At 43.6% G+C, this 27,116-nt stretch overlaps 1 protein-coding gene across 30 annotated transcripts in view; it reads right to left on the bottom strand.

Moving 5' to 3' along the window:
• The window catches only part of Kcnma1 (potassium calcium-activated channel subfamily M alpha 1), a 729,767-nt gene that overhangs the window by 122,057 nt on the left and 580,594 nt on the right, over window positions 1–27,116 (bottom strand). For 10 of the 30 annotated variants that reach the window (XM_041633835.1, XM_041633836.1, XM_041633845.1 and 7 more), the window contains one exon: window positions 23,016–23,092. In XM_041633835.1, coding sequence (XP_041489769.1) covers window positions 23,016–23,092 — 77 coding nt within the window. Of the gene's footprint in view, window positions 1–12,952; window positions 13,127–19,508; window positions 19,518–23,015; window positions 23,093–27,116 lie in introns of all 30 variants that reach the window. The other 20 variants (XM_041633822.1, XM_041633823.1, XM_041633826.1 and 17 more) reach the window with 3 other exon arrangements.

Below are 27,116 nucleotides of genomic sequence, written 5' to 3'. Positions count from 1 at the left end.
TAACTATCCCTTAACAATGGTGATAGTTTTGAAATATGGCCCAGAGGTTAAATCAGCCACTAATAGAATAGATGAGAGGGCAAGACAGTGTGTGGATTTCTAGTTTCAGAGCAAACATGGATAGCCACTCAACTACCAGTCCTGTCCTGTCAGAGCTACTCAAAGGGAACAGTAGTACGGCACAGGGAAGGAGCCTGGCTTTAGCTTGGCCTGCTCATAGAGCTAATATCCCTACCAAGAAATTCACCAAGGGGCAAAGCTAGACACTCAGAGCAAGTCACAGGAAGGTAGTGGCATGAAGCCTCTATAGCAACTGTTAATACAATTGCGTAAAAGTCAAGAAACATCATGAAAATAAACTCTTAGACTCTGAAAGCAAAGATATGCCCTGCCCTTTCTGTTCACCTCTGGTTTGCTTTCTAGCCTTCCACTCATCTTCCAAGAAACACTGATTCCCCAGGCCCACCTTCGAGATGGAAAAACAACAGAACCAGGGCTCCAGTATAACCAGGAATGAGGAGACCCAGAGTAGAGCTTTTTTGAACATTCAAGTGCCTAACCATTCCCTGCCAGAACCCCAGTGGCAGGGCTAAGAATGTTTTTGTCACACACACCCTCCAGCCTAGACAATACTTTTGGTCTGAAAATGTGTGTCCTTGTTTTGACCCTTCACACTTACACAAGTTATGTCCCTGAACACTGGGAAGAAACGAAATACTGCACAGCAAGCATGGCTGGGAGGACCTTTGGGGTAGTTGATGGCTGTCATTCACTATGTAAAGGTTGGTACCATTTGTGGGGTGAAACTATTGCTAATCTTCAAGTCACTGGGATTCAGAGAGCCACAAGATGTGGGGGAGCACATGCTGTGGGGGGACTGTCTCTGCCCAGTCTTCCTTAAGGGGAAAAAAGAGAGGAGAATTTTAGAATGAGCTCATCACAAAGAGCAGTCTTCCCTGCTCTCTCAATCTCCAGCCCCAGCCCAGTACCCCCACCCCACCCCCACCCTGCCAGAGACTGAGGACTAACAGACCAAGAACAACGTCGATAAGGTACAGTCTTTCCATGCTCAGATAATTTCATCCCGTTCTCTTTGGAGCATTTATTAGGACACTGGTAAGCAGACTTCAGCACTGTGGAAAGATTTATTCTGGCAAGAGTTGAAATTAAAAAAACAAAGCCAAGAATTTCAGTTCTATTTCAACGAGAAAAATAAAAAGAATCAGAGTTTCAGGCTTTCAAGGGACCTTAGAGAGAGCATCTTTCAGTTCCCTTATTTTACATAAATTTGCCAAAATTTCTTTCAAGTATTCAAAATGGAAAGCAACTTCCTAGGGAGACTTTAGCTGCCTCTTACAGCTTATGTTAGCTTATTTCCATTGAGACTACGATTCCTTGATCTGGAAATTAAGTAAATTGATCCTATTTTAATTTTATAGCCTGTCATGCTAAGCTTTTCAACTCTCAGGCCCCATCCATGGGCTGTCTCTGCTCGTAATTGATTTGTCCTTTCAGAAGGCTGCTGGACAAGACTCCATCATGTGAACAGAAACGCATTAGCTATAGTCAAAGTGGCTACTTATCATTATTCCCATCAAAATCATGAAGGATGGTGTTCTTTCGATCTAGGCGTCTACTCACTTGCTATGTGATCTGGGTCAGGTTCATCTTTTCATGTGTTAATGAAGGATGATAATAACAATAATCGATCATAACACTCAACATGTGCAAGGCAGTCAAAGGCAGTCATGTAACAAAGGGCGTGTGTGTGTGCGCGCGTGTGTGTGTGTAAGAGAGAGAGAGAGAGAGAGAGAGAGAGAGAAAGAATTTTCTTTTCTTACAACCCCTCTGAGATAGGTCCTATTATTAACTTCATCATACAGATGGGGAAGAGAAGGAGTAAAGACATTCTGGGAACTATTAGAGACTCTGAGTAGAAATGGATGATGTCGATTCTGAAACTGCCCGGATGAAATATCAGTGTCCTGAGAAGTATGAAGTTTCACACCGTCATGAAGCATTGCTCCTACTGCAGCATCCAGTATCCACTAAGTGTCCACCTGATGACCGCATCAAAACAGAACTACAATGGGAGTTACTTCCAGTTCCCCCCAACCCACAGAACCCCACAGATTATATCTCTCATCTACCTTCCCCTGCTCTAAAGTGCCCCCGGGATTTCAGATTTCAGTTGCCAGTGAGGTAGTTATCTCACTGCATGGTAAAGAGGCCCTGGATTGCCCTCTTATACAGACAGGGGAAAATACAAACAATGTCTGTCTACAAGACACTCACTATATTAGAACTCCTTTGTCTCTGTGTGTATTCTAGAATCCTTAATTTCTACCCCCTGTGTCTTCATGGCAGGTCACCACAAGTCCTTTTGCAGTAACATCTGTTCACGGTGCTAGCTTTGAAGAATCCATGCAGTTCTGTGAGCATCATGGCCTGTGCAATAGCCTATGTTTTCCTGCCCTGAAGGAATGACCATCTCAAATGATCAAATACGGAGGGCAGCTCAGAGCCGCTAGACGTGTAGTTGGAGCTCTAAGAATAGGTTAGGCAGCTCAGGGTCCTTTCCTTGTCTTGAGTAGAATGACCCAAATAACAGCTCTAACAGGAAGTAGATATAAGCACCTGGCCTTTGAAGTCCATAGACTGGGAAAAAGTTTCCCCTAAGAGCTGATGGTGGATTAGCTCCACCTACATCCCCTGAATTCATGAGCATCCTTAAATGCTTCTTCCCTTGAGCAGATACATGCAGCTGTGTGCAGATCATGACACTGATCTCCAGTGAGCCCCTGTCCTTATGCTGGCCTTCATTTTGTCCACCCTGACTCTAATGAAAAGTATTCCGATCCGCTGGAATTAGCCAAATAACCTTAGTCTCTGATCTTGTAGAATACATGTTCTATACATGGGAGAATCCTCACCTCTCTTAGTTTAAAAAAAAGTGACTGCATCTCCTCCACAAAGAATGCTGGCTATACCCACAAGTTGATAACTTTTAAGTTATTCCCTGTTCCTTTCTCCATTTCCCCTCTTAAATTCCGTGGACATTGCAACTTGGATGCGTGCATGGGCATTCTCTCTGGTAATCTGCGTAGAAAGCTTTAGGAGAACTTCATGAGTCTGGGGGGAGCCTGTCCCGCATGCCATTTACTTCTTCAATGGAGAATCCCTCCATTTGTTTGTTCTTTTCCTCATCAACTATTTACTGAACAGGAATTCTCCAGGCCATTTTCCACTCAAGTGTTCCTGCCAGTACAGGATGCCAAGTCAGTGATGGCCGCATGCTATGTTTCTGACTGTGGAGGGAAAGAAGGTAGCCCCTAGGTTCATCCTTCAATGAGTGAGATCCAAAAAACTCCATCCCAGAGAGCTATTACTGTCGAAAGAAAGAGCACAGTGACACAAGGAGTCAGCTCTGTTCCCATAAGACATGTGCCTCAGTCTAGAGATGCCCCTGTCGCTGCTTACACATGTGGCAGAGCTCTGGCCACTCTGTCCTCATCTACACACCCAGTATGGTTCTAGCTCTGGAGTTGGACTCTTCTCACTGCATTTAAAAGTCAGCAAAGGTGATCAATACTGGGATGATGGACCCAAAGAGAGTTCACCTTGAGTTTGCATAGCATCTGCATTGATGCCTACAGAATGCTTGGCATCTATTTTGTGTGTACCATTGACCCTTTTTGTTTGTTTGAAGAGGCTATGACAGGTCCTTTCTAGTTGACTAAAAGAGCCCAGGGGAGTTTTCTTGTTCTGTTGTTCTTGAACATGAGAGTAGTTACCTACCAATCATGATCAAATGGTGATACTGATGATCAAAGCAGAAGCAGAAGAAGAGGAAAAAAGGAAAGAACAGCAGGCAGATAAGTAAGTAGGTGGAGAGTGGTCAGGCCAACTTTGGTTTAGCTCAGTCCATCTAAACTGGTCATAAGAAAACTGTTTCCTCAGGACAGGACTTTCTGTGTACATGTAGCAATCTCCCTTCAAAACTGGCACTGTCTAGTCATACAACATTTTAAAATGGTGGCTTGGTTCTGCCCATCTTTGTAGGTTCTGTGTGGAGGACAGGGTGGCTGGAAATGCAGATGTCTTGTAGCAAATGAAGGACTGTCTGGCTCAGCATATTGGTTAGAGGCAAAATCCTAGACAGGAAGCTAGCATGTGGCTAGCTGGTTGAGTGCATCCAGCCACATTCCACTTCCAGAAGTTGGCACGCTTAGCATGCATGGCCTACCACTGTGGGGAAACCCAGGGCACAAGTACTTTCCCATGCTGTTTTAATTACTCTTGGGGGGTCAATGGTGCACACAAATGTCACAGTTATGGACACAGACACAGAGACACAATGACCACAGAGAAAGGTCTTATGCACAAAGAAATAAAATAGAAAATTGTACCATGGTGCTTAGAAATGCCACATGATGTCCCAGGATTTTGTGTGGCAGTACTTCACAGGAAATGTGTTTTGTATTTCCACTGCAGCAGGGCAAGTAGTTGAAAAGCGGTGGACTTTTAGTGAACAGGATGTGAAGTGCTCATTGTTTTTCCCCTCTGCAGATGTAAGGAGACACGCTGACACGCTGTCTCCCTGAGATACTAGAAAATTTTCAAAAACAATTTCCATGATCTGGAATTGAAGCTACCACATGCAGCGGAAGCCAGGACCCTTAGGGGTTGGTCATGTGTCCCAGCTGGTGGCCCCATTTGTCAGCTGCTCTGCCTGAGCCAATATGATCACAACAGCCCTTAAGCTGCCCACCTCTGTCACCTTCAACATACTCAAGGGTTATTCAACTGGAGAGCTGGTTTGTGGGAGAAGAAGTACTGGATAAGGAAAGGAAAAAGGAGTGGAGCCAGGTAGGTCGGCAGTCCTTGCCAAAGAAAAGTAAGTCCCCCTCCCAAAAAGAAACCACCAAAAAGCTCGAGAAGGAATTCTAATGGCTACTAGTCATCCTGGGAGAATTGGGCTTAAGAAATTTCCCTAACTAATGGAATCCAACTGTTCCAGAGCCATTAATTAAGCTGTCTTTAAAGAGACTACAACTTCTTAGACCAGAATTTGGATAATGGTGTTCATCTGGGGGGACCCAGCTGGTGCTCCACAAAAACCTCTCTTTCAGAGGCTCCTTGGAGGACCTCCACTCTCTCTCCTCTATCACAGCCCCTGGGCTTTTCCCTTTTCTTATTTGGTTTGAAGGGTTTCCTCAGTTGTCTTGCCATGACTGGTCTCTTTATGGAAGCCACTAGAGAGGCTCTGTTGGTTCATTTCCCTGTCTGACATCTCAATTGCTTTCTATTGCATTGCAGATAAAGAACAGCACCCTTGCCTTGGCCTCTGCCAAGGCCTATTTTTCTCTTCTCTTCTCTTCTCTTCTCTTCTCTTCTCTTCTCTTCTCTTCTCTTCTCTTCTCTTCTCCTCTTTTCCCCACAGTCTACAGAATGATTCCCAAGTCTTGGGGCTGGCACTCGCTTTGTGAGGGACTCTGACATTACCCACATCACCTCTAGTTTCATCACTGCCATCTGCATGTCTTTGTCATCCCTGAGACGCAGAGTCCTACATACCATATTCAGTAGTGCAAAGATCTAAGTGCCTCAATTTATCCAGAGAAGATGGGGCCATACCAATCTGCTTCCAAAACCAGCTTACCACTTGCTTCCTCATCAAATTATTCAAACTACACAAATAAGGTGCTCTATAGATGCCTCAGTTTCCAGCAGCAAGCAGCCGCTGCTGACTATCCTGTAACCATGGCACATCAATACCTGCCAACTAAGGTAGCAACTACAAGGCAAGGAGCGAAGACCATATGTATTTTAAATTAAACAACATACCTGTACATTCTTGCTGTTCTGGCAGAGTATCTTAAACACAGTAATGTAGCAATGGGATTGTCTAGTCCTGCCATGAATCCAAGTTAACCAAGCAGCCATGTCCTTGTGTCATCCCATAAGCAAGCCTAGTCCACAAGCTGTGTATAGAATTCAAGATCTGTGAAGCTGTGGTTCTGTACTCACAAAACGTAACGGTACCACTGACAGTTAACACTGGGAAAACAAGTTCTCACCAAATCTCACTATGCCTCTTCTTATCAATTAGCATGGCCTGTCTACATCATCCTAAAACTGCTTTCCCTACAGCTGCTTTGTACTTCTGGGCTTAGGTGGGGAATCAAAGATGCCAAAGATCAACATCTTTTTCCAAGTACCATGTTCTAGTTTTACCGATCCAGTTAACAAATGTCTATCTCAGATGAAGAACTAGACAGAGCAAATGATTGGTACCATATGAGGAAGGAGAATCTCACGGTCTGATGGAGACCAGAGATGCTCCCATAGACTGCCGGCTCCGTGTGGATGGTATCTAAAGGAGGGGTGCCGAGAAATCTGTACAGCAGCCCACAGTGTCTCTTGCCTGGCTTTACACCATTGTTGGTGTGATACTAAATTGAGACAACGTCGAAGCACATCCCAACAAATTAGTCACAGACACGCAATAGCAATCAACTCAAGGGGCTATCCGGAATGGAGGCTCAGGGATTCCTGGCTCCACAGCTACACCCGCCCACAGATGTTTCTGAAAGCCTCTTCCCAGAGGCCCATTTAGAGAGAAATTAAATGCAACTTTGACTTAATTAACGTTTTAAATGATAATGAATACAACGTAGATTCATAGGAGGCATTTACATTGTGTTGTAAAATTGATAAAAATTTAATAACTCTTTGTTAATAAGTTATGTCTCCCCAGACCCATAAAGCCTAAGGCACTGCAAACTCCAGACTTGGTCTAATCCACACTCCCGCTGTAGGTGGAAGGAGGGAGATGGACTTGACACTTGCTCCAAGACTGCTCTAATTCAAACCTTTGTTTGTTCAACAGTGGTTTATTTCATCAAGTAAAGGTCAGGATTCGGGCTCAAGGCAGAGCCTTGACAAGAAGGCTCAAGTGAAGAGCAGTCTGGTCCTGGCATCTGTCGCCCACAGTTGTGGAGGAGGAGGGGAAATGGAGTGCTAGCTAGCTACACCTCTCCTCCACCTGGGAGGTAAGGCAAAGAACCCACTGCCTGGTGGTGAGAGCTGTTAAGGCCAGTGCTCTGACAGCCAGCCACTGTCCTAACATAAAAATACAAACCGAATTTCCATGCCAGTTGCGTAAGGACCTCTGTCTGGTGTACCTATGGCATTGCTAACATAGTTTGTAATTTCTCTTTAAGGGGCCAGAGCTCCTGGAAAGGGACATGTCTATATGACAGGGTACATACAGAGAAAAAGCCCTTCCTTCTCCCTCAGGTTATATTCAACAGCACCTTGTCTGGGGGAGTGGAGAAGGAGCGTGATCTCTGACTGCACACCAGCGACTTCCCCCGACGTTGGGCTTGCAAACATCAGCATCACAGACTGGGTGAAAATGAGCTTTGTTTGGTATTCTTTGAAGACAATGTCAGGAGTTATTTTCCGAGGAAGCTATTTGCAAAGGTTGATTTGTGCCTCAGACATTACTGACTACAGAAGCTGACAACTTTGTGCGTGTTCCATTACCTGAAGAGAGGCATCTTTCCGGTCAACTCTCTGCCCTGTGTGCCTGCCAGAAATTTAGCAAGAGGTGTTGGCTTCAGTGGTCTTGCTTGGGACAGGCTCTTCCTGAGGGCATTATTCATCTTCCTCACGTGGGCTGATGGGTAAAAGGCAGCCAGGCCCTATCTGCCTTCCTCTGATTTTCACTTCCCACAATAAAATGCAAATGGACATATCAAGATGCACGGCCAAGGCTGGCTAAGGAGCCAGAGAATTAAAAGGCTCTATTCGTATTTGCAATCAATGAGTGTGATAGGAGGTGGGGAAATAAAATGAGAACGGATGCAAACACCGTCCGGCATGAGCTGCATGAAAAACGAAAGCACCGGAGACACAGATGCATGAACTTGGATACTTGGGAGCGTGGGAGGAGAGGGGAGGCACTGAGCAAAAGTTTCAGTGAAATAGGAGGACAGACTCTGGGGTCTTGACACTATGTATGTACATGCAGAAAACTCACATTGTATCCCATGCATCTTTGTCACTACACATTTGTTAAAACCACACGAAATACTAAAATTAACTCGACATGTGCTGAGTATCCTCTGGCTGTCTTTTCCCCATTTTCTTCACTGGTGACAGGACAGTGTGGCACTGGTTCCCAGAAATAGAATACATACCATTGAAGACAGGGGAGGTGGGGTTTGTAGGAAGTGCCTCCAAATTATCTGTCGGGGGGGGGCGGGGTAATATGATTACAGACTGGTGGTATTTAAATGTAGCTTGCTAAACCTCGTGTCTCCTCCAAAACTCTGGAGATGGTTAGCATAGGTGTGTCCTGAGATGGACTTTAAAGCTGTTTCTGCCTCCTGCCCTCGTATCTGTTTTTATGTTCTTCAAAATGCCGTTAGTTCACTGAGATGATTTCAGTTCAATTGGCAGTGTTAATTCTCTGCCTGTGCAAGCCGAAGACCACTGAGAATAAGCTGGGTTTTATTTATTATCTGACAAGACTCACGGTTACTCAAAACTGATTTTGGTCTCCTTTCCACCTAATCATATTGGACTTCTCCTCTCAGCTTAACAATCTGAGCTGAACACCTCATTTGGGATATATGAATACAGAAGTAAAAGCCATGCATAATTGAAAATTAGCTTCAATAGTTTGCTGAAGGCTCCATGGAACTGTGCAGGTAAACTACTGGTGGATGGAAGGTGCATGGGGGAGCTCAGGTGTGCCTGAGCTAACACTAGTTCCCAGTACAAACCCAAAGGCCTCTCTTCTCCCCCCACTCCAATCATTTGCTTACACCAGGGTTACAACAGAATCACATCAGGCAGGTCTAGGCAGGTCCGAATCAATAGGGCCTTTCATTGTCGCTATGTCATAATTGTAATTGTCCCTTTCTATTACATTTAGCAACTAGACACCAGGAAAGACTAGACTCAAGAATAAACTTCCAAAGACAGAGAATGCCCACTTCAAAAGCTCTCCTGGAAAGAGCAGGGCTGGTTAGAACCTCCATCTATATTGACGGGTGGGAGTGTTTATGTCGTGAGACAGCTCTTTTTTCTGTACTAGATCAGAAACTTGTAAAGATGTCAGATGCACAGCATCTTGGTGTCTTTGAAGGGAAGTGACACACTGCCAAAAGCCACCTGAAGTAGAAATAAGATCTACAGAAATAGAAAATGATGTTGTGATTCTAGATTTTAATACTGAGCACCAATTCTAGATTTTAACGTCGAGTCCCATCTTAGACATGAATAAAGAAGAGTCTAGAGGTAAATATCAAACAATTCAGCATGTGCATCTTCTACGTTCAGTATTCATTTCTAGATTTTTTTTTTAATGGGCTGTGCGTGTGAGTGGGTGGTATGTGTGCATGGGGTGTGCTGTGCGTGAATGAGACAGAGTCTCTTGTTAAATCTGAAGATAATCAATTTGGTTAGGCTGAATGACCAATGAGATTTGGGAATCTGCCCATCACCCATCCAGCAAGTGGTGGCGTTAAAGACCTGCACCATTCTTCTTGGCTTTCTACATGGGTTTGGGGGATCCAGACTCAGATTCTTACTCTTGCACAGTGGATTCAACTGAGCTCTCTCCTCGGGCTCACAGCACTTAAAATCACAAATCTTTTTAAAACCAGTCCTTCCTCTCTGAAGGCCTTTGTATGGGTTTGTCCTCCCATCTCCTTGTGAGTACAATAGAAGACAAATGGCCTCCTAGCACCAGCCTTAACAAGGACTGATCATGGGCCACGCCTCCAAGGAGAGGAGTGTCAAACAGCAGTTAGAAGAGAGGTCTTTAAAACCCTCTGAACACTTTTAATACATTACCACCTCTGGGAACTAGCTACTTCCCTTCCCACTTCAGAAAACATGTAATGGGGCTTTGTGTTTCAATTTAAAGTCCCTTAAAAAATGGAAATCCTTTCCTTTATAAGGAAAAAAAAAAGCACAGAGGGAAGGAAAGACAAGGCAAGAGAGGAACGAATTAGGCAGTCTCCTAAGTACTACTGGCTCAACTGGAAACCGGCGACCAAAGCAAGCCTGTAATAGTGTAATGACCTTTAATGAGTGTCTTGGGAAACAATACAGCCCCGGTATAAAAGACAAAGGGCAAAATCCATCATGGTTCTGCTGACACTAATTCAAAATGATCTTCAGAACAACTAAAGAATGTAAGAGAAGTAATCTGACCTGCTCATCTGACCTCACTTTGATTCCAGGGCCCTTCTCCTGCCATTTCTAATCGTCAAACCCTCTCCGTTTCACGTCTGCTCATATTTAATGAAAAGCCCACTCTCACCACTGCTCTCAGAGTCAATTCACTCTGTCAAGGGAGCACTACCCAACCCACCACCCGCGTGGGGTGCCCGGATCGCTGTGGCACACTGCCAGAGGTTCAGCAGAGACGGAGGGTTTTTTTTTATTTTATTTGTTTTGTGTTTTTGTTCTCCTTTTTTTAATTGGAGGAGAACCGCTGACATAGGCCTATAAAAGAGTTCAACTTGGAATGGATTTTTCTAGTTTATTATTAGTGGTCAAAGGTGAGTGGTCTCACACAGGGATGGATGAAATCCTCCTTTGTGTGATGAAGTGAGGATGACGAAACAGAGCCAGCGAGCCACCCCCAGAGCTGTCAATACCACTCAAGGCATGAAGCCTGCTGTCCTTCACAGTGGGGGCTGGCGATGGAGGGGCAGAAGGATGACAATATGAACAGGGGAGTTCTCAGAGGATGGGACAATCTTACCCCAAGATTTTTTTCCCTCGGCCTCCACTGATGCCAGGATTGAATTGCAGAACTGAGAAATCCCTGCAATTATGGTTTTTCTCAAATAAAATGGAAATTGCACACAATGGACACCATGAGCCTCACATGGGGACATAGTTTTTACTGTGATTGGAACAGAGGGCCAGTGCGCCAAGACATGACCACAGGACCCTAGCCCAGAGCCAAACTGGCTCTTCAGGTTTTTTTCCACCAAATCTGTGGCCAAGGTTTTGGAGTGTGGTGGTTTTGAGAAAAGAAGAAATTGTGCCTTAGGTTGAAGAGGGTTGGCAATCACATCTACCCCTGCCAATCAAAGGGATCTGGCCAGTGGTGCCACCATGGCTTACTCCATTGTCTTCCTAACCAGCTTCTCATTGAATATGATGCCCTGCTACACATCACAGACAAATTCTTTATGCAGTTGTGACCTGGGTTACCTAGGCTACATAGCATATGAATGAGAAAAAAATTCCTGCAGGCAAAATAAGGCATATGGACTTGTATTGATCATCCACGAGAACAAAATAAAAAAAAAAGCAAAAAAAAATCAGGTCAAAATGTTTGGTACAGTCTATACAGTCTATAATGTCTCTCAATAAAACCCCATTAAGTATCACTTTTAAATCAGTCTGGTCCATCAGCACTCCTGGCTCACTGACCTCAGATCAGGCTTCTGAATGTCTTCAATAGCTCAACATACTGCTTACAGACTTCAAATATGAACCACAGCTTTGAACATCAGCCCCTGGCATGACTTAGCACCCTCTCTATACAGTAGAGTTGTGGCTCTCTCTCGCTAGATATTCACAAGTGTACTGTGTAAGGACTATCTTCAACACAGACAATGATGATTCATTCATGTGTATTTACCATGGGATCAAATGTCCGAAAACTAAATGTTTCCCTTCTTTCTTGTGATGGGTGTGAACGTCCACAAGGAACAGAAAAGTTCAACCGATTTTGATTATTGAGGAGAAGAGATAGTGGGTAAGATGTCAACGCAGCACCAAGAGTGTGTTGTCTTCTTTAAGGAGATATGGGTAAAGCACAGAAAGATGGGTAAAGCACCTGTCCCACTTCCTCTACTACCAAAGGAAGAACTCTTGGTCATGGTTATATCTCAAGAGCATCCAAGTCCTCATGCAGAACTCAAGCTCTTCTCAGTGGACAAGGATGTACACCCATAGCATTTCAAACCAACACATTATGCACCAATGAAAACACAGAGGAGGGTGACTCGGGAATTTGGTTCATCAGACTCAACAGCTGTCAACTGCGTGACGCTTACAGCTTCTTTCAAGGGGACAAGCTTGGCAGTGACAAAGATCTGAGCTATATAGCAAAGAAAATCCCGGAGATTCAGGATTTAAATCTTTCTTATTTAGATTCATGATTGCTACACAATACCTTGGCTGAGTGGGCCTAAATTGTTGGGGCAATCTAAAATGTTAATGAGTGTCTCTGGAGCCTCCTTCAAAGTCAAATCTTTGAAAGGCAGCTGTAGAGACTGCCAGTGTATGGAGGGGCAGATTCAAAAATAAATATTCTCTTCAAGAGCTGAGGATAGCATCAGCTACGAAGGAATGAGACTCTAGTAACAAGTACGCAAAACAAAATTGTGTGTATATGCATATATATTTACATATATACATGAGCATATATATACATATATATATGAGCAAACATCTGCATCTAGATGCTGTTGTAGCTTTTGTATTTTGAAATGCTAGAACGTTTTTTCTCACTATTCCTTCTCCTCTATCCTTTTGATCTATTCCCACTTTAATAGTCACCTTAACATCCGAAGACCCACATTTTCACAAATCCTCTATTAAGATAGTGATTGCTCTCCTGTCACGTTCCTTTTCCTTTTCACTTACTGAGACAAGAGAGAGGAAGTCTATCAGCAGGCTGTCAAGTGCCAGCCTTGTTCACGATCACAGGAAGCACAGAAAAGGTCATAAAGGAAAGCCCTTTCATCATATACACAGAGACACAGGCAACATATCACCACACACGAGACCATATTAGGAAGGCAACACAAACTCAGTGGACTCACAGGACCACAGGGCACAACACAAGACAGGGCTGATATCACAGACGAGCACAGACAGGGAACTGTGGTGTTGAGGTTAAACTTACAGGCACGGAAACTGGCGGAGCAATCATTAACAGAGACAGAAGAAAGCGGGAAGGCTCTCTCAGGGGTGTCCACGTTACCACGCACACGGCCTGACATGCATGAGCAGTCACGCTCAGAACGTCCGCAATCAAAACAACATGCTCGTCTCATTCTCTTGTAGATGGACATCTTGGCTATAACCATGTGGTTGGATGGGAGGAGAGGAAGAGCGGCAGTTAATGGCAAGGTCACATACAGCAAAGCAGCTGGAAGGGCACTGTAGAATTGAACACAGGTCTTAGTTCACGTTAACAGTCTTGACCCAGAAAAAAATGCAGTGACTGTTGGTGACAGTTTGGTTGTACATAAAAAAAAAAAACATTGAAAATATAAATTGCCTTTATTGTCCCCCAAGGTTGTTGCATATTATTTTTGTCCCCTCAATGGAGTGGTGACCACAGGAAGAAGGCATGGCTGAACACATCCCACTTCTTGGATGGAAAAAAAAGTGCAAATTATAGACAGTAAAAATGAACCACCATTCTCCCCCTGGCACAATTAATGCAGGAGGGCAAAAGAGACACACAGCCAATCAGTTAAATGACTTGCTTATTTGGTACAATAAATGGTTTTTTGCAGGATGCAAATATATCTAATATATAGGCTTTCTCATTTTCATCCATTTCTGGGCATTAAGCAGAACCTGGGACAAGCTTCCATCAAATTAAATGTGAAACGATTACATGTTAATATCAGACCTGAGGACGCTTTTGCCGAACTCCCCAGGAGTGAGTTTACATGATAGCTACAGGAATTTAAATTTCCCCTTGACAGAACAAATATCCAAATCTGTCCATATAAGAAATGCCGCTACTCAAGGCTAACGCTGCATATTTGACATAAAAGGAAGTTCACAAATAAAAACAATCACCCAGAGCAATATGAAATGTTAGTCTCTGGAAGGCTTTTAGCTACTCATGGGTGTATTTATTGTGAGCGCTGCCTCTCTCTTCCTGCCCACCAGAAAATCAGAAGGGAATTAGGTGCCTTAATCATATTTTTCCTTACTTAGAAAATACTGGCCAAAATATAGTAAAATAACATGAAATCTTTGCCTTATGAACTATCTTTCTGGCATTTTAGGGACCTTGAATGGTTCTTTTAAGGCTAACGCAGTGTGGTACGCTTTTAAGTGTAGCGTAGTTTGGTACTGATCCAGAAGTCACCTGTAATACAGTCACGCAAAGCTTGTTGATATCTCTATCATTTTCAATGCCTTTACCTTTTACCCTTCTGGTCAATTTATACTGCAGCACAAGACAGAATTCTGTATCTCATTTTGCTGCTACAATAGGCAAACATGCTTGCTGGTCACTTAGCAGGCTCTTCTCACAGGGTAGAAGAACTCATCTTCCAACCAGCAAACACTGAACTTGGGCTGGAAACGTGTTATCTCCACACCCACCCCTTCCATGTGGGAAGTCACATTATCCCTCTGTATTTTCCTTTGTAGAGAATGGTTGCCCTCTTACTCTAAAATATAGCTTGTGGCTTTGCTTTCTTTGAATGTTACAGTCACCAGGAATGGGTTTAAATCTCTAGTGGGTCAAGCCCTGTTCTAAGACCTTCATGACTTTCCATACAGTGGGCTTGTCAAGTGAGGGGAACGTTATGACTGTGAAGAGCAGGCACTGGGGAAGATGAACGCGAGACCTCCAGCAGCAACTCCACTCTTTTGAGTAGGCTCACATCCCCAGTGCACGGTCCTTTAGCATCCTAACTAAGCCCATTGTTTGGATTAACATGCAACCCCAGCCCTGTTCAACTCTCAGAATATCATTCTCTTGAGTTTTGCTTTTACCAAAAAATAAAAATACGCATCTGCTATAGCATTTGAGTCAGAGGAAGTCACAAGGCGTGCTGCCAATGTCCAGGCCACCCTGATCAACAGCAGTGGCTGAGTCAAGAAAGGCAGAAGAGAGTCTTCAATGGAAGACATAAAAATAAACTTAGCCGAACCATATCCAGATCTGGTCTACCACCTGGAAAATCAGTCTCTTGGTTTCTCTATCCTAACGCTTCAACTGGACATATTGACTTGTTACTTGCGACGAAGAGGATGATGAAGATAGTTTCTTTTCTGCTTTTGTTTGTTTCACTGTAGTTTCAAATTATTTTAAAACTTGTTTTTTTTTTAAATCAAATACTGTAGCAGAGAATCCCATCAAACTCAGAAATGCTATGTTTCTCATTAGCAACAGTCCCTGGTTTTCATTTTCATACTGCCATTTCGGGTTCATGCATGGTAATAGAACGTGACACATTTATAGGGAAAGAACGATATATATATATATATATATATATATATATATATATATATATATGAGGAGGGGAGAATAGGTAACTTCTGAATCATTTTTTCCCACAGTGGTCACCCTATCACAATGGGCAGTGGAGACCTCCCACATCAGAAGGCTCTGGGAGGGAGAATAAGATCAAACCAGTGACTCTCAGGGACTGTTTGCAACTGACACGGTTGGCTGTCCTGGAGACCATGCATTGTTGTAAAATTTTGTATTGTTAGCATGCAGTAACAGGCTGCAACTGGTAACCGAGGCAGCAGAAACCCGTTCGCTATAAGAAGATTAACTGTTAATTATAAGCAGTCACATTCCAAAGCGGCATATGCATAAAACAGAAAACATGCCAGTACTCATCACTCCTTCCCGGCCATTTTACGCTCACGCCAAATGCAAAAGAGAAATTTCAAAGGACAAAGACCACACACACACACACAAACACACACACACACCAAGAGTGATCAACATGAGGCTCAGGGACAAGACACAAACAGTTAAAAATGATTGAGCCCCACATACTGACAAACCTTCCGTGCCACGACGTCTAGGGTGAAGGTGACCAGTTAAGAGTGTGCCTCCTTGTCTGCCACCCCAGTCAGGTGTGTTGTCACCTATGTCCTTCTAGGTTTACTGTCTAAGAAGGGAAGGGCAATTCTGACCCTCCATCTGGTGGAGTGACCGTCAGGCATGATGCATGTATGCACAGTTTTGAGATTTCTTCTGGTCCACTTTTATTCGTGGTCAAGATCAGCAATGAAGACCTGAAGATTTGCCTCCCACGTGGTAGGTGTTCTAGAAAATGTGGGCATTCTATTCTTGGGTTCTAAAATAAAGTCACGTAGGTCCCATATTACAGACTTTCTAACGTGGGCATTACTTCTCCATCACCTTCCTCAATCCTATGGCTTCCTAACCCTTCATTATGGTTTCAATAAATTCTAGACTCTCAGAATCTTCTTGGTAACTTTTTCTTTTCTATAGTCAATGTGGGCTAGAGGATTTATTTCATATATCAGAGAGAGACTTAACCCCCACAAAGTTGAGTTTCACAGACGTACATGGAACATTTCAGTATCTATTTAAAACAAACAAAAAAAAGTTTCTCATCTACTCCTGGCCGTAAATAAATGTCTCCTCTCCATTGGTGTGTGCTGAGTTCCTTTTTTAGTAGCCATCCAGGGCTCTTCCCTATCACCAGAGAAAAGATTTTAAGTAGATGGTGAAGGCAAAGCAAAGTAGGTTTATGAGGACATCTAGTGGTAGCTGGCTGTAGGACAGCAGCTTGCTAATGGCCTGAAGCAGAACTTGCTCTTTTCCTCAGAGAAGAGGGTTTTGCAGTCTCTAAGAACTGAAACCTATGTGGAGCCACTTCAATTCAAGGGCAGCCTCTCATCTATGATGTTCTGGGGCAGTGAGGACAGAGAGATGAAACCTCCTAGGAGCGGCTCCTAGGAGCAGTCAATAGAAGTAACTTGCAAGCACCCTGGTTTTATACTGCACTGGCAGATATACTGCAGCTTCCCAAAAGGGACTAGACAAGAGTGTGTCTCAGCAGGTACTTGTCACTTTGTCTTAGGGCTCTGGGAACAAGTTTATGTTTTACGAATTGTACCCATAGGCCAACTTAACTCTGGGAAAGAAGAAATATAAGCCCCTCGGGACTTTGTTTTCTCTTTGGCCCACAAAATGTTCTTGTTCTTGGACCAGTATCAATGATTTGAAGGGGTCATGTCAGTGCCAACAATCTGATTTGGGTTCTCACCTTCCGCTAAAACAGAACAAAAATCTATGTTTGAAAAGCTTCATCACTTCAGAAGAAAGCTTTTATGTGCTTTTCTTCACCACAATAAAATGGATATTCATCCACTATTTCCATTATGACTTCCTAGTAGTATTTATAGGGACAAAATAGGAGTACTTCCCTAATGGACATCATCAAAGCTCTCTGTTTACTTTTGAGTGTTTAAAATGGAAAGCTTTCTCAGACACACTCTTGCAAAACTTTCCTTCTACTTTCAAAGGTTGGGATGGTGAGAAATTAAACCTGCTGCAGATGTAGCCCGCTCATTTCTTTTTCCTTGAGACACATTTAATATGATCAGGTGCCAGGCCTCAGGTCCTCTGCTGGTTGGCCTTTCTGAGCCAAGTCTGGAATGGAAGGAAGGGTTTCAGCCTATTCTGTCTGCGGTACCATCTGCCTCCAGCATCAGCAACCAAATGGCCAGCCAGGTTGCAATTGCACAATCTTAATTTCTGGGGTGGATTGGAAGGGAGAGGAAAAGCAGCCTTGCCCAAGAGGCCCAGGTGGAGGTTTACAGCTGCTAGAGGGAAAGCTCATTTAGGTTTCCAAAGGAGCAAATGTAAGAGGATACTAGTGCAAACGAAAAAAAATGCCATTAAATTAAGGTACACTTCTCAGATCATGGCCTCACTTTTCAAATCAGCCCACGGAAGGAAGCATTATTTCTTAGCATGACTTTACAGCTATTCTTCTAGGGCTCAGTAGCTACCAAAGTTATAAGCAAACCCTCTACAGAAGAAAAGCCCACTGAGGTTTTTGTTTGAGGTACATCATTATATATAATGCTAGGAAGCAGAGGTTCTTTCATATTCTATAAATAAGAAATGATGTCTTCACTTAACACAGTTCTTCCCGTTACCTTCTGGAGAAGAAGAAGGTCTTACACATGGCTTTCCATGATCGGGAAGGAGGGAAAGGCAAAGATTAAAGTCAGCAACCCTGAGCACACACCCAGCTAGTTGATCTGACTCGCACCAATCACCCTGGAGCTGGGAAAGGTGGGAGACTTTGCCAATGGAGTTGTTTGTTGACTGCCATTTTGTAGCCCTCTAGTTCTCAAAGACTGCTAGAGCATGGAAATCTGGGGGTGCAGAAGCAACACGTCCACATACATTCCACAGAGCCAACATGGACCGAACTGTGTGTCGCACTGAAGAAGATCATTATTTTGGTTTGGTACTACACAGAACATCAGAGACTTTGCACACATGAAGACTATCAGAACTCAAGCGGTCAACTTGCTTCTTCTTGTTCTTCTGCAAAGGAACATGAGAGGTCCAGTGCTGAAACACCTCCACATTCCAGAGCCAATGAACGCAATGAGTTGCAGACTGGGTCTCCTTTCTCTTTCCATAGAGTCTTATGTCTGGAAGTCAAGACCCAATGCTGACGGCTAGTGCCCATGATAGCTAGCATTACAGCTGTAGGTCACACATAGAAATACTGGCCTTAAAAATTACATCTGGTTGGATAAATGGAATCCTATGCCTTGAGTAAGTTAGAGAGGTCTAAAGACTTGTATTGACTCGTTTAGATTCCTACATGGCTCATTCATGAAAAGGAGCATTCTCCCTTAGTTAACCAATGTTTTTCCTTCAAATAAGCACATTGATCCTCCAGATGCCTAACATTCACGGAGGAACTGTGGAGGAACTAGTGGGTGATAACTAAAGGAGAAGTTGTACTTAAAAGCAAGGCAACTTCATAGACTGTAGGAAATAATGACCACTTGTCTCCAGAAAGGCAGATACTTAGAGTCCCAAAGGAGTACTCAATTAAATATCCAGCAAGCACCTTCTTGTACAGAGAGGCACATATAATATGATCAACACATTCCTCTCTCTATGGAATCTCCCTATGATTATATATAAAAATATGCATTTTTACATATAAACTACTGGTGCATATCATATATATCACAACTCAGGAATATATATGTAGCCTATGTTTTTCCTCCAGGAGGGGAATTCAAGCTCCATAGCAGGGGAAAACAAGTATAGTTTATCAAAGGCAAGCATGACCATGATCCCCGATGGACAAAGCATCTAAAGATAGAGTGGTAGTTACTCCAGCCTAATCCGTGTCCCTTAAAAGTCCTGAGGTGAGGCCTTCAAGAGAAACACACTGTTGTCAAGGTCTTATTTTCGAATGGAAAAAATAAGACCATGTCCAGAGCTTGCTGGAGGCTGGGGAATGAACGGATGCATGGAGAGTGGGCTCTGGGCACTCTCCAGCTCCTGGCTACTCTACAAGGACTGTGTTGGGGCATGAGCGAGTCGGGGCATGATGTAACTGTTACATGCAACATGAATACCAAAAATAAAACGAAACTGAAATTGTACAGAAAAAAGTATCTCATCTAGAGAAAGAGCAGGAAAACTGGACTCTGGGCTGCGGGGAGCGCACTTTACTCACAATAGATCACTACCAGGGTGCAGTTAAGATAGAGTGGGGGTCGTATTCCAAGGCAGCAAAGAGGAAACAAAATAAATCAAAGACATGTCAATGATTAGAAATTAAAGAAAATTTCTTCACACACATCAATCTAAACATGACTTGTCTCTTAAGAGAGTACCCTTGGCAACTTTTCAGAGGCTGGGAGGGAAGTGTAAATCATTAGACCAGGTTTGTGGCACAGAAAAAGAAAATGAGTCAATGGCAAAGTCTGAGAGCCTTCTCCTTGGCTAGACATCTGAATTGGACTCGCTTCCTGGATGGATGGAGAGCTATGAGGAAATGGAAAGAAACGCACACGTTAAACTAGACTACCACGATGGGATCTCCACAGATGGAATAACCATGTGCTGGACTTCTCCCAGAGAGGACACGAAACATTGGAGGTTACTGAATGAAGAGGAATGAAAAGGGTAAGGGAGAGACTGGGAAGGAGAAAAGGGGTAGGGACAGATGGGTAAGAAATATACACAAATTCTGGGGGCTGTTATTAGCTTTGTGCTCACAGCTATATCATTTTATGGTGAATTATTAATTGCTGCACTAACAGGTTTGGATAAATAACAGGGTGGAACAACTGTCCTTTCCAGTTTTGCTATATTTGTTATGACCATATGCTACTAACAATGCTAACTACTTCTCATGAAGGTTTCTTCACAGCCAAACATATCTTCTCCAATTTCTCCAATTCCTGACCTTCATGAGAAGGTTTATATTCAATTATTCATTTTATTGTAATCCTCCCAGACATATCTGCATCCTGTCCTCCAGGGTATGACCTTTTAATTGGGAATAACAACATCTGGACAATTCTGATTATTATCAAATATTAACCACTCATTCCATAACCTTGACACTCTTAAGAGCAGCTTGGAGGAGGCCATCCTTTTGCAGCAATGATGTTGTACATGGTAAGAGATTATACACTCACTAGCTTAGTTTATGGAATGGAAATGAGGGGAATGGAGTGATTGTAAATAACAGTGTGCTTTTCACAAGAGTATGGAGCTAAAAGTTTACTGTTGTTTGCTTGCCTGGAGCAGAGATGGAGAAAAATACCTTAGAAGTTAAATCCTTACTTGTAAGAACTTTAAAAGGGGCATGCCATAATAATATATTAAGGGGTCCTATCGGAGACACTCTAATTTCACAGAGAGTGAATCAGAGAAGTTCTTTCCTCATCTTGCCTTTTCCATTCTGCCTTCCAGAGTAAATCCCCCATTCAGATGCAAAGGAAATCTTTTCAGCTGAGACCTGATGATGTCATTTCCTTTCCCAAAATCACCTGGTAGATTTGGGCACAGGACTAAAATCTAGCTTCTCAGCACCATCTCTGCTTTCTAGTATGATCTCACTTTGGACCTCTCTCTCCAGATGCCACAGACCCCAAAGGCCCTCCACCCATCCTCTAAACACTGCAAATGGCTTCTTGCTTTTGATTCTAGTCTCTTGCTCTTCTTCCCACCCATGTTTCAACTCCACTATCACCTTCCAAAGGACCAGTCAAGCTATGAAGTAGTAGCCTTCCTATAAGAGCCCTGGCATCCTCAAATTGTCTTCTCTCTTGTCTTAGCATGTGGGTCTCTATGAATTTATATATCTCTCAACATGGCATGGGTTTGTCTCTTTGCCTGACAGAAGGTTTGGAAGGGATCTCATTCACCATTCCACCACAGGCACCAAGAAGAGACCATGCATGAAGAGGTTACACAAAAGCACATGAATGGATGCTCATCTAGTACGCCAGAGCCTTACTAAGGCTCCCAAGGGATGGGTTTGCTTATAAAAATACCCTTGCAATGGATTATTGGCCTCAACATTCTCCCATTCATTTTGTCCCCATCGCCACTATGAGAGTTTCCTTACTGAGTTCACCCTCTTGCTCTAGTGATTTCTTGCCTGCATCTAGCCTCAGGATGGCCTGTTTCTTCTGATGGAAATGATTCTGAGGATGCCTGCTGCATGGCTAAGTTCCCAGGCACCTGATGAGAAGCGGGAATGAGTCCTGGAGCCCGGGGGCTAACCTGATAATGACCTTTTTTCTTCATCTTTGACTCACTCAGATGCTCTTCCTTGGGGGTTGAGAGAATCAGGAAATCCTTCTGGGTATAGGCATAGTGACAGAGTTTGGAAACACAAATCATGGATGCTAAAAAGCTGGCCTAAACTGGTGTGTGGAAAGGAGTCCGAGAAGATTTCTACAGAAATGTCTCTAGACCGAGTACTGCCCATAGGTGCTTCCCAGAAGACCAGTGTATTGATGCTCAGGCAGTATCATCTTAAGTCTTATCGGTTAACACGTCCCCTTCAAGCAGCACAATGGCAAGACCCTTGGGGTGGCATAGCCCAGGAATGGTGGCCTTTTGACTAGCTTCTTGTAAAATGATATTTTATGAGAGGGTTTTTTTGTTTTTTTATAACTCTCTTCCAATTCATTTAGCCCAAGGATATCCTTCCTCCTGTAAGAAAGATCAGGGCACTGAAACCACAGGACTCAGGCAGACCTCAGGGGACTGGAATCTATGAATGTTCGTTGTATGATTATCAGAAATTCCATTGTCTCACTAAATAAGGAAGGGTCATTGTTGCTTTAACTGGATTAAATAAAGCCCAGCCAGTTATACGGGGTCATGGTGAGGATCAAAGCAAACACGAGGAGCTTTTCGAACCATCAAAGGGAAGGCAGCCTTGCATTGATTTTCTTCTAGGGTTCATAACAATCTCTACTGGGCTGTGCAGTCTAATTGCTGCAAAAGGTTGGGCCTCCCCAAAGCAAGGACTATTTCACAGCATGACGTCAGTGGAGCTCATAAGCTGTGTTCCGAGTCACCACTGAGAGTGCAGAGGAAAGCTGGGGTAGAAGACAACTGGGATTGTCTATGCTGCAAGCTTCTGAGCCCAGTCTAGTCCACCCCATAAAGCAAAGCACTATGGGATGGCCTGTAGGCATCGGTGACTGGTAGCCTTGTTGGGAGCAGTACTTTTGCCCTGGGGTGATCTAAGTCTGAACCTACAAGAATCCCAATTGAAAGACAGTCTATTCCTTTTATTTGGAGAGTGGGTTCTGGGACTTGCTTTCCTTCTAGGACTACACATAGTCTCTTAACTTAGGAAATCCTCCCTCATCTACTGTAATCACGATATAAAAACGTTCCTTCCACCAAAGCTGTAGGTAGCCTCCATTTCATCCACGATGTTTAACTGTGGGCCAGACATGTCTACTTCTAGAAAAGTACTAGGAGGTACTAGCCTCTTGCCTGGGCACCAACTGTGATTTCTTTTTCATCTTTTGCTCTAAGCAAGGGCTGGTATCTGTTTCATGTTTCATTAAATGGTTGGGAGAAATATCCAAACACATTCAAGAGAACACTTGGTATTTAATGTTCCTCTATAGGAAAAGGAGAAGGGAAAGGAATTTGGGGATGAGGAAGGAGAGCACAAGGGAGGGGAGAAAGAAACACTACTTACGCCGCCTGCAGCCGCATTTTTTAATTCTTTTGGGATCTGTGACGTCATCATGACAGGCCTTGCAGTAAAAAAATGCCCTGGAGAAAGAGAACGGAAAAACTGACACATCTCATAATCCACCCAAGTAAAATGAGTACCACGTGTCCCCTGAGGTGGTGCCAAATTAATGAAACATGCCAGGCCTAATTTCCTTTTATCTTTTGAGAAGTTTAGACATTTGCAGACGGAAATGTTTGTTGTAAGACCATTCACTTCAAACCCAGCATTCTGTGATTCGAGTTGGTGCTTCTTTTTATAAACTTTTATTTTCAAAAGAACCGAGAGAAAGGTCTTGCTGGTGTGATACACTAAGCTTGTGACTGTAATTTCTGAGAACACTGGTCCTTGGAACACATGGGTAATAGCCCCAAGTCTTTGGAGTATACATTAAAAGCAATTCTAAATCCCCACAGCTTACTCGAATACATGTTAAAGGGGCGCAAGGATGACGGGCCTTGGTCAAACCTAAATGTCACCTTTGCCACTTTACAAGCACCTTTCCTCACTGACCAAAGGCAGAGAGGACTGAGAGTTACTGGAGGAGGGGCACAGAAAGATTCCAGTGGTTCCCCTCAGACTCTCTCCTGGAAATCAAAGCCCATTCCACCCCAAAGCTGGCGAGGGAGCACAGATAATAAATAAAAGACTCTCTCTCTCTCTCTCTCTCTCTCTGGAGTGGGAATCAGCTGACCACTGGAATGGGATGAGGAGGGGAATGATGGGCAGAATGAGCCATAAGGAGGAGCCATCAATAATAACAACAAAGTCCCCTAATCTGACTTACGTGCCAATCTGGGACCCCAAAGTGAACTGGCTGTGCCAAAGTTAGTTTCAATGAGAAGAACTAAGATGATCTGGAAACTACTTAACATCAGCATCCAGAGAAATTAACATGGGGACCTGGGTGGGTGGCTGAGCCCTTCCAGATTGAGCTGGTGCAGAGGCATGGCCGTTCAGCCACTCAGGATTTTCAGCACAGGCATCTCTAAGTGGCAGGAGATGGTCAACTTTGGCAAATCTATTAAATAGGCTTTGTTAGATGGCTCTGCCCAACTGTGCATTAATGTTCAGGGCTCTAGCACATTAGGCAATCTGGGCTAAGGTGTGATGTTCAGTAGGTTACATGCATTTTTAGCTTAAGTTCTTTTCAAATTATGATGGTTTACTGGGGTGTCACTCCATCATAAGTAGAGAAGCATCTGCACTGGGGAGGTAATAAAGTTTACTGGAACGAACTCTCAACCCTCTGGATTCAGGAACTAACAAAACCCTGGGCTTAATGCCTTTACCACTCCCAACATGAAATTGGGTGCCAGGAATAAACAGAGCCATTTGTCGACGGAGGCCAAAGAAATAAACACAGTTCCTAGGTTCTTTTAAGTTTTCCACAGTGTGTACATTTCTACATCAAGTCCAATGCTCTTTCAACTCAAGGGGCTCCTTCACCGTTTCTTTAAATGTCAGGCGTCATCTCCTTTGCAAAAACAGAAAAAGCAGCTGTCTGCCCTGCAAAGCATTGTGGGTAGGAAATGAATGGATGGTGGGCTGCCTTGAAACAAAAGGGACAAGAAGAGGCATCCATTTACTTGGGGCAAGTGAGTTCCCAACCACTTCCTCTGGCCATTTTAGGACCCCTTAGATGCTCTCGTGGATAACAGCAATGCAGCAGTAATAACAGCTAAAAAACCATAGGCCGGGCTGCTCTAAGCATGTAAAAACATTAATATATCTGATCTTCAACAACCCTTTTTAAAGGAAGCTTGGTTACAGATAAGGAAACTGAGGTGAGTAGCAATTAAGTGGCCTGCTCAAGGTCACACCACAAAGTGGCAGAGTCTGGATTCAAGTCCAGGAGCCGAAAGTCTTAAACATGTTTCTCTCAAGAGATGGAGAGATGAGCCAAATAAAAAAAAAAGCCCAGTTCTTTATATTAAACATCTTTAAAGATTTATTTAATTATTTATTTTATGTATATGAGTACTCTATCTGCATGTATGCCTACACACCAGAAGAGGCTATCAGATCCTACTATAGATGGTTGTGAGCTACCATGTGGCTGCTGAGCATTGAACTCAGGACCTTTGAAAGAGCAGCCAGTGCTCTTACCTGCTGAGTCATCTCCCTAGCCTGTAAACATTTTGTTTTTAACTGAGAAAAGCTATGTATTTGTGATCTATGTTATGGAGAAACCAAGCAAACCAACACACAGGCTTTCATCTACTTGTTACTTTGTATGTGGAATGAGAACATTTAACATCTACCCCAAGAGAAAAATTGTTAAAAGAAATTTTCATGAATACAACACACTGTTTTAACAACATCAAGCTGTGGGTCAGGGAGAGGGCTCAGCAGGTAACAGCACCTGCTCCCTGACAGCTGGAGTTGATCCTGCGTCCCATGTGGTAGAAGGAGCAAAGTTGTTCTCTCACCTTCCTTCGAGGTGAATAATTTCTCACATCTATTCAACACAAATAAATAAGCAAATGCAAAAAATAACTTATTTTGAACCAACTATGTTCTTGGCACTTTGCAATGATTGCTTGCATTTATTCTTTCATTTAAATTAATATTTTATGTCCCTTGACCCTTGTTCCCCAGATGTCCCTGCCCCAGCTTCTAGTAACCACGATTCTACCCTATGCTTACATGGCCTTGACTTTTTAAGGTTTCACATATAAGTGAGATTGTGCAAAGTTTGTCCTTCTGTGCTTGGCTTCTTTCACTTAGCGAAGCAGGTGCTACAGTCAGACAGATGCGGTTAATGAGGCAGATAAAGGGCTAATGGTGTCCATGGTCACAAGAAGACATCTGCTGCAGATGAAGGAGGCAGATTCTTTAAACTACAAGTTAATTTTTGCTAAGTGGCAGTTCTTTAGAATCTACACCACCCAGAAAAGCCCCCATTGCATTCTCTTGGCAATGTCCTTTGTTACAACTATGCACTTGACCCTGCAATCTCAGTGATCCGGAGAACAGAACCCCACTGGTCTTAGTTTAAAACCCTGACTATGGCTTCCAAGAGCCTTTCCCCACTCCTGGTGGCTTCTCTATTTTCCTGATGCTTGCCTTCTCACTCCAAAGCAACTACCATCCCCTTCTTCCCCAGTTCACACACCAGCCAAAAGACCCCGCCTCCACCTCCTGCTAGGTTGGCTTTAGGGTCTCCTTGTCCTCGGTTGCTCTGTGGGACTGGCTAAAGGCAAGAGCCTGAGAGCAACTGAAAGTGAGAAAGATTGAGTATGCTCTCTGGAGGGTTGTGGGATAGTAACAAAAACATTTCCCCACCGGAGGGCAAAGCTCCCACTAAGTGGTCATCACTCCCCCTCAAACTTCCCCCTTCTTCCCCTGGTCCCTGCAGTTTCAGGCTGAAAGTAGCTATCACCAGCCTTTATGACAACTTTATGGTATGTTTAGGACCGATCTTCCATTCACCATAGCCCAGACAGAATTCCTCAGTTCCTACCGCCCCATCTTCTCCTAGTTTTTCTCATCTCAGCAAGATATCATTGTCACCATCGCTCATTGCCCCAAACCTAGGCCTAAGCCTTGATTCTTCCTCCTCCCTCACTTCTATGCAGTTCATGAGTATGCACTACAGGCTCCCCAGAGTGCTCCAAATAGGAGTCTCCTCCTGCACAAGCTGCCAGCATCCCCCTACACTATTTGATGCTCGCTGAATATCTTGCCTCCTCTCCTGCCCCATCACAGGCAAGGATCTTTGAGAATATAGTTCTGATCCCATGCATCAATATGCTTCATTCCATGATAAAGCCATTCTCTTTGTAAGTGCCCAAAGAACCAGATGCAGCCTGTCTTCTGATCGCTCCCCACTTCCATCCTCTGGTACTCTCCCGGCCATGCTGTCCCACGTTGTCTCAACAAACTTCACACTGTTATCGTCCTTCCCCATCTGATCTTTATATGAAAGACTCCTTCCCTTCACTTCTATCTCTGTTCAGATGCCACCTTTCTGGAAGAGCAGCTTTCACTGACACCTAGTGAAATCCTTCTTTCATTTTAAAGTTTTTAAGAACCTAAAATTCTCTCCTCTATAGATTGTGA

The sequence above is a fragment of the Microtus oregoni genome, unplaced genomic scaffold (genome assembly GCF_018167655.1).
Source record: "Microtus oregoni isolate MIOR12 unplaced genomic scaffold, Mior012 000045F_ref0000178, whole genome shotgun sequence".
Classification (NCBI taxonomy): Eukaryota; Metazoa; Chordata; class Mammalia; order Rodentia; family Cricetidae; genus Microtus; species Microtus oregoni.
The sequence above is the reverse complement of the archived record's forward strand: the minus strand, read 5'-3'. Positions and strand labels throughout refer to the sequence as shown.